The sequence below is a fragment of the Cyprinodon tularosa genome, unplaced genomic scaffold (assembly GCF_016077235.1).
Source record: "Cyprinodon tularosa strain WSP-4 unplaced genomic scaffold, ASM1607723v1 ctg1061, whole genome shotgun sequence".
Lineage (NCBI taxonomy): Eukaryota > Metazoa > Chordata > Actinopteri > Cyprinodontiformes > Cyprinodontidae > Cyprinodon > Cyprinodon tularosa.
Genome location: NW_024037851.1, coordinates 74,736 through 87,113, shown reverse-complemented (window position 1 = coordinate 87,113; position 12,378 = coordinate 74,736). Strand labels below are relative to the sequence as shown.

Below are 12,378 nucleotides of genomic sequence, written 5' to 3'. Positions count from 1 at the left end.
ACAAGGAAGGTTGGACCTCTTCAAGGTAGACTCTGAAATATCTAAGACTCAATAAATTATCTGACTGCCTGGCTAATCAAACTGTCCGTCTCTGCAGACATCAGTGAACCCTGCCCGGACCAGTACCTGAACCAGTTCATGTCTTGTGTGAAAACCTGTTCAATAAACTCTGTTAAACTTTTACTCAGCCTCCGTTTGTGTTCTGCATGTGGGTTAAGTCACTTAAACCAATCATGACAGAACACTGCGGCCAAATACAAAACCCAGCAGATCACCTCCGGAGGAGGCTCGAGGAGCAGGACGCCCAAATCCAAGGACATGCGCACACCCTCCGTGAGTTAAACACTCAAATTGAACATCAGAACCAAGTTTTACAGGCATATGCTGGCTACATGAGGGATGCTAATGCCACACCAGCAGTACGTCCTGTTCCGGAACCACTTCCGCCTCTAAGGTCACTGACAGTGACGTCATTTCCGGAGTTCCGTCCAAGTCCTCTTGAACAATTTTCAGGTAACCAAAAGGATTGTAGAGGATTTTTGTTTCAGTGTCGTTTGCTTTTTGAGCACTCCCCTGGCAGTTTTCCGAATGATAGGAAGAAAATCTCCTTCATTCTCTCTCAACTTACTGGACGAGCCCTTGAATGGGCGGAGGCAAGGTTCTCTTCAGAGTCCAGCTTTTCATGTACGTTTTCTTAGTTTATATCTGAGTTTTCCCAAGTTTTCAATCACGACTCAGACAAAACAATTGATTCCCGAGCTCTGCTAAGTTTGAAGCAGGGAAATTCAACAGTGGCTGAGTTTTCCATTGACTTCCGGGTTAAAGCTGCAGCCTCAGGCTGGAATGAGTGTGCACTTAAGAGTGCTTATTTCAAGGCTTTAAATGAAAACATCAAAGACAAACTAGCCACAATCGACGAACCAGCTAGTCTGGAGTAATTAATCCGATTAACCATATGACTGGATAATAGACTCCGAACTAGAAATAACTCTAAACATCGAATCCTGAATTTTTCTGTTTCTGCTCTTGCATTTAACAATGCTTCTGTTTTTTTCTGGATCCCCAGAACCCAGTTCCAAGCCAAAGTCTAAGAGCCAGACTTTTTCAGTACCTGTCCAAGCCTCTCACGCAGGTGGATCGGAGGTCGAACCTATGCAAATTGGACACACAAGGTTATCCCCCGAAGAAAGACAACAGAGATTTAGAGGAAAACTTTGTCTGTACTGCGGTGAGATCGGCCATTTCATTTCCCCATGCCCGGCTAAATCAAAAGCCAGGGCCCGTCAGTGGAATTGAGGAGTCTGACGGGCCATCTAAAATCTGAAAAAACTCCTCATTTATTGTTGCCAGCAACCCTTTTTTTTTCTAACCAGAATCTCACATTATCTGCATTCATTGACTCTGGGTGTGAGAAAAATCTCATTGATTCTGAGCTGGTCCAGCAGTTAAGGATTGAGACTGTTCCTTTAACTAAGCCTCTCAGAGTATCGGCAATTGATGGAAAGAAGCTTCACCAAGTTACTCATCAGACGCAACCTTTAGAACTTCTTATCTCAGGAAACCACCGTGAGACGCTAACATTTTTTGTTTTTCCCTCAGCATGCTCTCCTCTGGTGCTTGGTTTCGAGTGGTTGGAACGTCACAATCCCCATATCAACTGGGCTGAATGCCACATTGAATCTTGGTCCACTTCCTGTCACGAGTCATGCCTTCGTTCTGCGGCTCCTACAATTCAGTCCCCTAGAGGTAGGGGGGAAATGGACTCTCCTGACCTTACTTCTGTTCCTCCTGAGTATCATGATCTGGCACCAGTCTTCAGTAAGGTCAGTGCGATGTCTCTTTCACCTCACAGACCATATGACTGCGCCATTGATTTACTACCAGGAGCCCCCCTTCCCAGCAGTAGACTATTTAACATCTCCAAACCAGAACGCAAAACCATGGAGAAGTATATCAATGAGTCCCTAGCCGCTGGAATTATTCGTCCATCTTCATCTCCTCTCGGTGCTGATTTCTTTTTTGTGGGAAAAAAGGACGGTTCCCTCCGACCCTGTATTGACTACAGAGGCTTGAATCAGATAACCGTCAAAAATAAGTATCCCCTACCATTACTGGCATCAGCTTTTGAACCTGTTCAAGGTGCGACAGTGTTCACCAAACTCGATTTAAGAAACGCCTATCATCTCCTTAGAATAGAGAAGGGGATGAATGGAAAACAGCCTTTAAGACCCCCATAGGCCAATTTGAATACCTGGTCATGCCTTTTGGTCTTACTAACGCTCCTGCTTGCTTCCAGGCTCTAGTCAACGACGTCCTCAGAGATTTTTTGAATGTTTTTGTTTTTGTATACATGGATGATATTTTGATCTACTCCAAGAACCTCTCAGACCACAAAAGACATGTTCGTCTAGTTCTTCAGAGACTACTGGAAAACAAACTCTTTGTGAAAGCTGAAAAATGTGAATTTCACCAACCATCTGTCACCTTTCTAGGGTTTGTGCTCGAGGGCGGGCAGGTGAAGCCATCCGAAGACAAAATAAAGGCTGTTCTGGACTGGCCGAAACCTGAAAACCGTAAGCAACTCCAGAGGTTACTTGGGTTTGCAAATTTCTACAGGCGTTTCATAAGAAATTATAGTCAGACAGCCCTTCCCCTCACAGCTTTGACTTCTGTGAAGAAGACATTCCAATGGACACCTGAAGCCGAAAATGCTTTCAATAAACTGAAGAATCTGTTTTCCAGGGCACCCATCCTCATCCAACCTGATCCCTCTAAACAGTTTGTCCTAGAGGTGGACGCATCTGACTCCGGTGTTGGAGCTGTTTTATCTCAACAGTCAGACTCTGACCAGAAAATTCACCCTTGTGCTTTTTTTTCACGTAGACTCTCTTCGGCAGAACAAAATTATGATGTCGGAGACCGAGAACTTCTTGCCATCAAACTCGCCCTGGAAGAGTGGAGACATTGGCTCGAGGGAGCCGAGCATCCAGTATTGGTGTGGACAGACCACAAAAACCTGGCTTATCTCCAATCGGCTAAAAGATCCAACCCACGTCATTCAAGATGGTCTTTATTCTTCTCTCGTTTCAATCTTATCATTTCTTACAGACCTGGTTCCAAGAACGTCAAGCCCGACTCTCTCTCTCGTCTGTACTCCACTGATCAACCTGAGACACCCGAACCTGTTCTCCCTGCCTCATGCACGATTGGAGTCGTTTCCTGGGAGATCACTGATCTCATCAACTCTGCCCTGGCCTCTGAACCTGACCCAGGTAACGGTCCTCCAAACAAAACTTATGTTCCATTTTCCGTCAGATCCCGCCTTATCCATTGGATGTATGCAGCAAAATTCTCGGCCCATCCTGGAGTGAGCAGAACCATAGCCCTCATCACTAGAGGTTTTTGGTGGCCGTCTCTTCACAAAGACGTAAAAGAATATGTTCTGGCATGTTCCATCTGCGCCAGAAATAAGACCTCTCACCAACCACCTTCTGGCCTGCTGCATCCTCTACCTGTCCCTACCCATCCTTGGTCCCACATCGCAGTTGATTTTGTCACCGGTCTCCCGATTTCCAGAGGTATGTCCACTATCCTAACCATTGTTGACCGTTTTTCCAAGGCCTGTCATTTAATTCCCCTCAGGAAACTACCCACTGCGTTCCAAACTGCCCAACTTCTCGTGAAGCATGTTTTCCATCTCCATGGGATACCCCAAGAGATTCTCTCCGATCGTGGTCCCCAGTTCATCTCACAGGTCTGGAAAGCCTTCTGTTCAGCTCTGAATTGCAAGTCCTCTCTCACCTCTGGTTATCACCCTCAGTCTAATGGGCAGACGGAGAGGATGAATCAACAACTCGAGTCCACTCTCCGCTGCCTAACCTCTAACAATCCGACTGACTGGAGTCAGTTTCTGACATGGATCGAATACGCCCACAATTCCCTGAGATCTGCTTCTACCGGTTTGTCCCCTTTTCAAGTCTCCATAGGTTATCAGCCACCACTTTTCCCTGCAGACGAGAGAGAGATAACGGTTAGATCAGTCCACCACCACATCCGCCGTTGTCAGCGTGTCTGGAAGGACACCATCGCCACCCTCAACCGCTCATCTGCCACCAAGAAGAGATTCGCCGACTCTAAACGGCGCCCTGCCCCTGACTATACCCTGGGCCAAGAGGTATGGCTATCTACACGGGACATTCCTCTCAAAGCCATGTCTAGGAAGCTTTCACCTCGGTTCATCGGTCCATACAAGATTGCTCAGATTATCAATCCCTTAGCTGTCCGCCTGCACTTGCCACCGTCTCTTCGCATCCACCCCACGTTTCATGTTTCCCAGATCAAACCTGTCATCTCAAGCTCCTTGTGCCCACCATCCGACTCCCCTCCACCCGCCCTGGACATCGACGGCTATCCGGCCTACACAGTTCGCCAGATCGTGGACTCCCGTCGGCGAGGTCGCAGATGGCAGTACCTCGTCGACTGGGAGGGCTACGGTCCGGAGTCGAGATCCGTCCCGGATCGAGGAGTATGAGAGTTCCCTCCCGTCCACTTACTCGGGACCGCCAAGAGGCGGTCGTTGAGAGGGGGGTACTGTTGGGATCTGGAGATGTACCACCTTTCTCCAGCAGAGTGCGCTGTGGGTCTCCTGCGCTGGAGCCCTCCAGCACACCTGACGCTCATCAACCCATCAGGAGACCTACCTACATAAGCAGCAACCAGACCTTCCTTCGACGCCACAGTGTTGACCTAGTTTGGTTAGCGAACCTGAGCCTCTGTTACCTGAAACTTGATTCTAATCTGCCTCTGTCTTTTGCTCACAGGAAACCCGTCTCAAGTCTGAAGCTCTGGATGAGCTTTAACCTGCCTGCCAGCCCTAGTGAGCCAAACCTGAAGATTTGAATCTGGATTCCTCCTGCTGCTCTCAGGGAAGAGCTGGAATCTCTAATCAAGGTCTGCCATTCATTAGTCAGAAGTTAGACGCTGCTGCTGCTGCTGCAAAACACTCTGCTGAACCAACAATCTCTGGACCCAACCGGTTCCCTCTCTCACAAGGAAGCTTGGACCTCTTCAAGGTAGACTCTGAAATATCTAAGACTCAATAAATTATCTGACTGCCTGGCTAATCAAACTGTCCGTCTCTGCAGACATCAGTGAACCCTGCCCGGACCAGTACCTGAACCAGTTCATGTCTTGTGTGAAAACCTGTTCAATAAACTCTGTTAAACTTTTACTCAGCCTCCCTTTGTGTTCTGCATGTGGGTTAAGTCACTTAAACCAATCATGACAACTACACCCTTTGAAAATGAAAATAGAAATAATTTTAAAAAATCTCAATACCCTTTAAATCAGGGGTGTCAAACTGGTTCCAGAATGGGCCGTGTGGCTGCAGGTTTTCTTTCCAACCAAGCAATAGCACACCAGACTCCTGTCATCTCATCAAGTGAGTCCAATCTGAACATGATGACTTGATGAGATGACTGGAGTATGGTGTGCTATATGACTTAGCAGATTATTCCAGAACAGGCTTTTCTACTGCTGGAAATAAACCATTTGAGAACTTGCACCATTATGGCCTTTAAAAAAATCAAAATTATTGATAAGTTTTTACAATAATAGCATCAATTCTTGAAGTATATGTCACTCATAATCATTCGTGCACGGTTGGTTTAAAACTATTTGACTTTAGCACAATATGTTTTGCACGGAAATTTCAAGCATGAATGCATGTTTCAACTTTATATACTAAACACTGGATCCTGTTTAAAAAGACAGGGAGACTTTGGTGATCTCTGTTGTACTTTTCAGGACCCCTTTACCCAATTGGAGGAACAACAACCTCTCGAGAACTTCATGGAAGCTCCCCACGAATTCCACTTCTTCAAACCTTTAACTATTTTGACCAATCTTACACTCAGATTTATGTATGTTAATCCTAAATATTTTACTTTCATTTTTCCTATCAAATGTTTAGACAATATTAAAGAATTCACCAATAAACATAAATAAACACCAATGTCTAATTTGCATTTTTTTTATTTGTAGGTGAACCATAATGGACATCTGACATTTGAAGCACCATGGGATAGATATTCACCATTACAGTTTCCCATGTATGGAGGCAGAGACATCATTGCTCCATTCTGGACGCATTTAGACAATCGTGAAAGTGGTAACATCTATTATGTTCAATATACCAACGGCTCTATTCTCCAACAAGTTACCCAGGACATCAACCGATACTTCCCAGACCTCAACTTTCATGCCAACTGGACCTTTATTGCAACATGGCATAAAGTTCCCTATTACTCAATGCCTGAAACAGTAAGGAAATGTATTTGAAGTGATATGTGAAATAAAAGTAAATAACTATGTTAACCTAACTAGCTATTATAAAATATCCCCCTTTTTCACCAGCAAACAACCTTTCAGACAGTCTTGGCTTCCAATGGGAATTATTCATTTGTGATACTGAATTATGGGTGCCTTGCATCTGAACAGGTTTCTATACAGGTTAGAAGATTTCAGTTAAATGCATACACCGTATTTTCACGACTACAAGGTGCATATAAAGGTCTTTTTTATTTCGTCAAAATGTGCGGCGCGCCCTATGTGTTACTGCGGACGTTGTTGAGACCGCCATGAGAACGTTAAAGGGGGGACTGTGGGCGTGGATTGTGTATAAAAGAACAGGTTTGTGCTTTATGCAGAACATTGCTGTCATAACAACCCTGAAAATGGCAAAGAGACACGCCTATGAGTGCAATTTTTCCATCCGGACCAGGACTACAGTAGCTCAGCAACGTCCGGCGGATTATAATGAAAAGCTGGCGAGCTTCCACTCCTACTGCAGCAAACACATCGCCGACAAATGCATCCAGCCAAGCCACATCACCAACATGGACGAGGTGCAGCTCACTTTCGACATCCCGGTGAATCACACGGTGGAGAAGAAGGGGACCAGCACTGTAGCGATACACACAACGGGGTATGAAAAGGCGTCGTTTACTGTTGTGCTTGGCTGCCACGCAAATGGACAGAAACTGCCGCCTACGGTGATTTTTAAGCGAAAGACTTTGCCCAACGAGACTTTTCCAGCTGGAGTCGTTATTAAGGCAAATGAAACGGGCTGGATGGGTGAGGAGATGATGAAAGCGTGGCTGAGGGAGGTGTATGGAAGGAGACCAGGTGGTTTTTTCCACGCATTACCATCGCTGTTAATCTGTGACTCCATGCGTGCCCATCTCACAGCCAATGTGAAAAACAAGGTGAAACAAATGAACGCTGTGCTCGCTGTTATTCCTGGAGGTCTGACAAAGGAACTTCAACCCCTCGACATTGGTGTTATGGCCGTTCAAAGTAAGGCTGCGAGCGGCGTGGGAGCGATGGATGAACGACGGAGACCACAGTTTCACGAAAAGTGGAAGGCAGCGCCGGGCAAGTTACGCCACAGTTTGCGGATGGATTGTTGATTCTTGTGCTAACGTGTCTGCTGGCACTGTTGTTCAAGCTTTCGCAAAAGCCGGCATCATTTCCGAGGAGCCGCCCGGCACAGAAAGTGACTCTGACAGCGTAGAAGGGGAAACTGGCATGTCTGATTTAGCGCAGCTGTTTAATTCAGAAACAGAGGATGATGACTTTGATGGGTTTGATTAATACTTTGTAATAAATACATGAATAAAGCACAATCATACTCAGTTTTGCTCCCGATCTATTTCTAAATACGCAGTAGAGGTATTTAAACATAGTAGAGGACATGTACCTATATATAAAAAACGCGCCCTATAGTCCGGTGCGCCTTATGTGTGTGTGAAATACAGTAATGGCACACATAACTGAGACTGCGCCTTTTAGTACGGTGCGCCTTATGGTCGTGAAAATACGGTATGTTTGATTCACACTGTCTTAGCTACAGCCGATGTCTACTTTCTTAAGTATGAGTATTTTTTTCTTTTTACAAATCTGTTATTTCTAGGCTGGATATGACACAGCTTATTCATGTCACCACTTCAACATCTTTGGGTCATTCTCTAATAACATAATCCCAAACCTGAAACTTTTAAGCCTGGGAAGCAACATCAATGTTTCTGGTCGATGGGCTTTTCGTGTAGATAATGGTTCAAGGGACTGCTTTGGTAAGTAGACATCATAATCTATGTGTTTAATACTTGTTCTTAAGCCTACTGCTCCTGTTTTATACATACATATATATATATATATATAAAATATAAACACACCATGCAAATTAAAACCCTTCAAACATGACTTAAACAAAGTTTAGAACTTGTGCTATCAGGGCCTTTACAAAATAAAAGCAACACTTATCAATGCATTTGACTGTCAGGGTAACATGTCTCTTTGTTTGAAACTATTTTACATTAGCACAATTTGTCTTTACAGAAATGACTGGATGTTTAACTTTACATATGAACACTTGCTCCTGTGTAAGAACAAAGGAAGACCTTTTTGGTAACATCTGTTGTAATTTTTAGGGCATCTTTACCCAATTGGAGGAACAACAACCTCTCGGGAACTTGATGGAAGCTCCCCACGAATTTCACTTCTTCAAACCTTTAACTATTTTGGCAAATCTTACTCACAGATTTATGTATGTTCACCTTTTTTCTTAGACTTTAAGTCAGTTTTCTTTTTAAACGTGAAAACACTATTTAATACTTCATCCTAAAAGTAAATAAACAGCAATTTGACCGTTGTTTTATTTTACTTTTTTAGGATGTAATCCACTTTTCTCTCTAAATAACAAGACAATATTTAAATATTGAAATAATAATAAGCAATACATAATTTGATTTGCAGGTAAACTACAATGGACATCTGACCTTTGTAGCACCATGGGATAGCTATTCACCAGAACAGTTTCCAATGTATGGAGGCAGAGACATCATTGCTCCATTCTGGACCCATTTAGACAATCGTGAAAGCGGTAACATCTATTATGTTCAGCATACCAACGGCTCTATTCTCCAACAAGTTACCCAGGACTTCAATACCTACTTCCCAGAGCTTAACTTTCATCCCAACTGGATCTTTATTGCAACATGGCATAAAGTTCCCTATGTTTCAAAACCTGAAACAGTAAGAAAATCTATTTGAAGTGATATTTGAAATGCAAGTATCTAAACTACATTTACCTAACTAGCTATTCTAAAAATCACCCTTTCCCCCAGCAAACAACATTTCAGGCTGTCTTGGCTTCCAATGGGAATTTTTCATTTGTGATACTGAATTATGGGTACCTTGCATCTAAGCAGGTCTTTGTACAGGTTAGAGCATTTCAGTTAAATGCAAAGCTCTTTAATATGCATTGTCTTGGCTACAACCAATGTCTATTTTTTTTATTATAACTATTTTTCTCGTTTTAAAAATCTGTTATTTCTAGGCTGGATATGACACAGCTTATTCATGTCACCACTTCAACATCCTCGGGTCATTCTCTGATAACACATTTCCAAGCCTGACACGTTTAAGCCTCGGAAGTAACGTCAATGTATCTGGTCGCTGGGCTTTCCGTGTAGATAATGGTTCAAGGGACTGCAATGGTAAGAAGACATCATTGTTTATATATTATATACTTGTTCTTAAGCATATTGCTCCTGTTTTATTAAAAAAAAGATATTAAAACCCTTCAGATATGACTTAGCAGATCATTTTGCAACATGCCTCACTTATGCCACTTGAAGTAAACATGTTTGGAACTTGTACTTTTATGGCCTTTTAAAACTCATAAATGCTGATATTTTCAAAATAAAAGCATAACTTATCGGTGCATTCAGGTTAATGTGTGCCTTTAGTGCGATATATTTTTATAGAAATGGAAATTGTTTAAACACAGGAAGACCATTTTGTTAATCTGTGTTGTACTTTTCAGTACCCCTCTACCCAATTGGAGGAACAACAACCCCTCGAGAACTTGATGGAAGCTCCCCACAAATTTACCTCAATCAAACCTTTAACTATTTTGGCAAATCTTACTCTCAGATTTATGTATGTTCACTTTATTTCTTTGACTTTAAGTCACTTTTAATTTTCATATTGAAAACAATATTTAAACCTTCATCTTCAAAGTAAATAAACATCAAAATGTAATTTTGGCGTCTCTTTTTTTTTACTTTTTACTATGTAATTCACTTTTCTTTTTAATTAACAAGACAATATTTGAACATTCTTCAAAAATGTAATAAGCAATACATAATTTGAGTACTGTTTTTTTGCAGGTGAACAACAATGGACATCTGACCTTTGAAGCACCATGGTATAGTTATATACCATTACAGTTTCCAATGGATGAAAGCAGAGACATTATTGCTCCTTATTGGACTGATATAGACAATCGTGAAAGCGGTAACATCTATTATGTTCAGTATACCAGTGGCTCTATTCTCCAACAAGTTACCCAGGACATCAACCTATACTTCCCAGAACTTAACTTTCATGCCAGCTGGATCTTTATTGCAACATGGCATAAAGTTCCCTATTTTTTTGTGGCTCAAACAGTAAGGAAATCTGTTTTACGTTATGTTTGAAATGAAAAGACACAAACTATGTTTATTCTGCATAGGTATTCTAAACATTCCTCTTCTTTCACAGGAATCAACCTTTCAGGCAGTCTTGGCTTCAAATGGGAATTACTCATTTGTGATACTGAATTATGGGCCCCTAGCATCCAGCCCGGTCCCTATAGAGGTTAGAGCATTTTATTTAAATGCATATATGCTTTATTTTTCTCTTGTTTTGGCCAAAGCCACCGTCTGTTTTTGAAATATTACTAAAATGTTTTTTTGTGTTATTTCTAGGCTGGATATGATACATCCTATTCTTGTCATCACTTATCCATCCTTGGATCATTCTCTAATAACACAATCCCAAAGAGCTTATTTTTAACCCTCAGTAGTAACATTAATGTACCTGGCCGCTGGGCTTTCCGTGTGTCTAATGGTTCAAGGGGCTGCTCTTTCAATGGTAAGAAGAAAGCATCTTAAAATATATCTCTTCATGATAAGAACAATTTTTCAGGGAAATTAAAGACCAACTTGTGTCACATGGTGGAACAGAATTGTTATTGAAATAGGTGACTACAAACTAAACTGTTTCCAATATTTATTTTTCCCTTTTGAGACTTTTTCATTTAAATACAATTGTTTCAGACTTTTAGAATAAGACGCAAAATACTCCAAAATAGAAAACTTTTATACAGTGATGGGCAGTAGCGCCGCTACGTGTAGCGAAGCTATTAGTTTAACTACATTTTCCAGTAGCTTGACCGTAGCGTCGCTGCTTTATTTATCAAGTAACTTTCCTGTAGCGACGTTATTGTTTTGATCAAGTAGCGACATAGCGTCCACAAACGCTACAAAATCCAGGGCAAAACTAAGAAATGAAACCAGGTTTTCTATTTCTAAACAATCAGCCACAAAATTACTGTAAATAACAGTTTCAGCTGACGCTCTTATAAGTGGCGTAGTAGCACAGGCACACTCAGTAGGGTTAAACAAGCGCACCCTTTCCGAGGCTGTCGTTCTATTGGCTGGAAAGGTTGCTAGGCAACGATCCAACTGCAGTCTGAGACAGAGCAAAAAAAATCCGCAAGCAGAGCCTACTAGTAATTACTTCAGTTTTTATTTTAATATGCTGATCATAAAGCAATTTTTACACTGTGTTATGTCATTGGCTGATCTTTAATAAATATTTTAACCAGTGTATCAGACTCATTTTTAATTGATATTAGGTTGGTACAATGTTAAGTAGCTTCTGATGTAGTTAAGCTACTTTTAACATATTTGTGTAACTTAGCTTGCTATAATTCTTTAGGTGGTAGCTTTTGTGTAGTGAAGCTTAATTTATTGTTGAGTAACTGATAGCTTAGCTCACTACACTGGACAAGTAGCTTGCCCAACACTGCCTTTATAGTCTGAGACAACATATCATTACAGCAAGGATTAAATACAATGACTGTTTTTGAAAATTGTCTATCATGGCTTTAGCACAACGTAACTCATTGTATCTTCAAATGAAATCCTCACTTTTTTATATCTATGAAAACATTATGCCCTTGGTAGGTATACCGCCTGAATAAAGAATTGGAAATGTGTTTCACTTTGGAGTATAGTGGCCCAAAAGGGATAAAAAAAAAATCCAAAAATCTCAACACAAACAGAAAAGCCACAATATAACCCTGTAACTAAACATTATAAAGTAATACTTATATGGATAAAATGCCCCAGAGGATCAGATGCTCCCTAATCCCAAATGCTGTTTCCCATGAGAATATAGAAAAAGGAATAGGTTTGAGAATTTGGAAATGGTTTCTGTCACATAAAGCCTGTCTTGCACCAACTGGAGCAAACAGGATAGGGAAGATCA

The 12,378-nt window shown here is 41.8% G+C and overlaps 2 protein-coding genes across 2 annotated transcripts in view; both read left to right on the top strand.

The window, feature by feature from the left end:
• The window catches only part of LOC119785151, a 37,089-nt gene extending 32,144 nt beyond the window's left edge, over window positions 1-4,945 (top strand). Inside the window, exons 19-25 of the mRNA XM_038287597.1 lie at window positions 1,600-1,746; window positions 1,813-2,004; window positions 2,493-2,573; window positions 2,884-3,066; window positions 3,466-3,578; window positions 3,743-4,454; window positions 4,926-4,945. Coding sequence (XP_038143525.1) covers window positions 1,600-1,746; window positions 1,813-2,004; window positions 2,493-2,573; window positions 2,884-3,066; window positions 3,466-3,578; window positions 3,743-4,454; window positions 4,926-4,945 — 1,448 coding nt within the window. The remainder of the gene's footprint in view (window positions 1-1,599; window positions 1,747-1,812; window positions 2,005-2,492; window positions 2,574-2,883; window positions 3,067-3,465; window positions 3,579-3,742; window positions 4,455-4,925) is intronic.
• Window positions 4,946-8,111: 3,166 nt separating this feature from the next.
• On the top strand, window positions 8,112-10,997 carry LOC119785100 (sushi, nidogen and EGF-like domain-containing protein 1). The gene is made up of 6 exons (XM_038287517.1): window positions 8,112-8,132; window positions 9,398-9,557; window positions 9,887-10,002; window positions 10,233-10,511; window positions 10,606-10,701; window positions 10,812-10,997. Exons 1-6 carry the CDS (start codon window positions 8,112-8,114, stop codon window positions 10,995-10,997), a joined length of 858 nt encoding a protein of 285 aa, XP_038143445.1.
• Window positions 10,998-12,378: the final 1,381 nt, after the last annotated feature.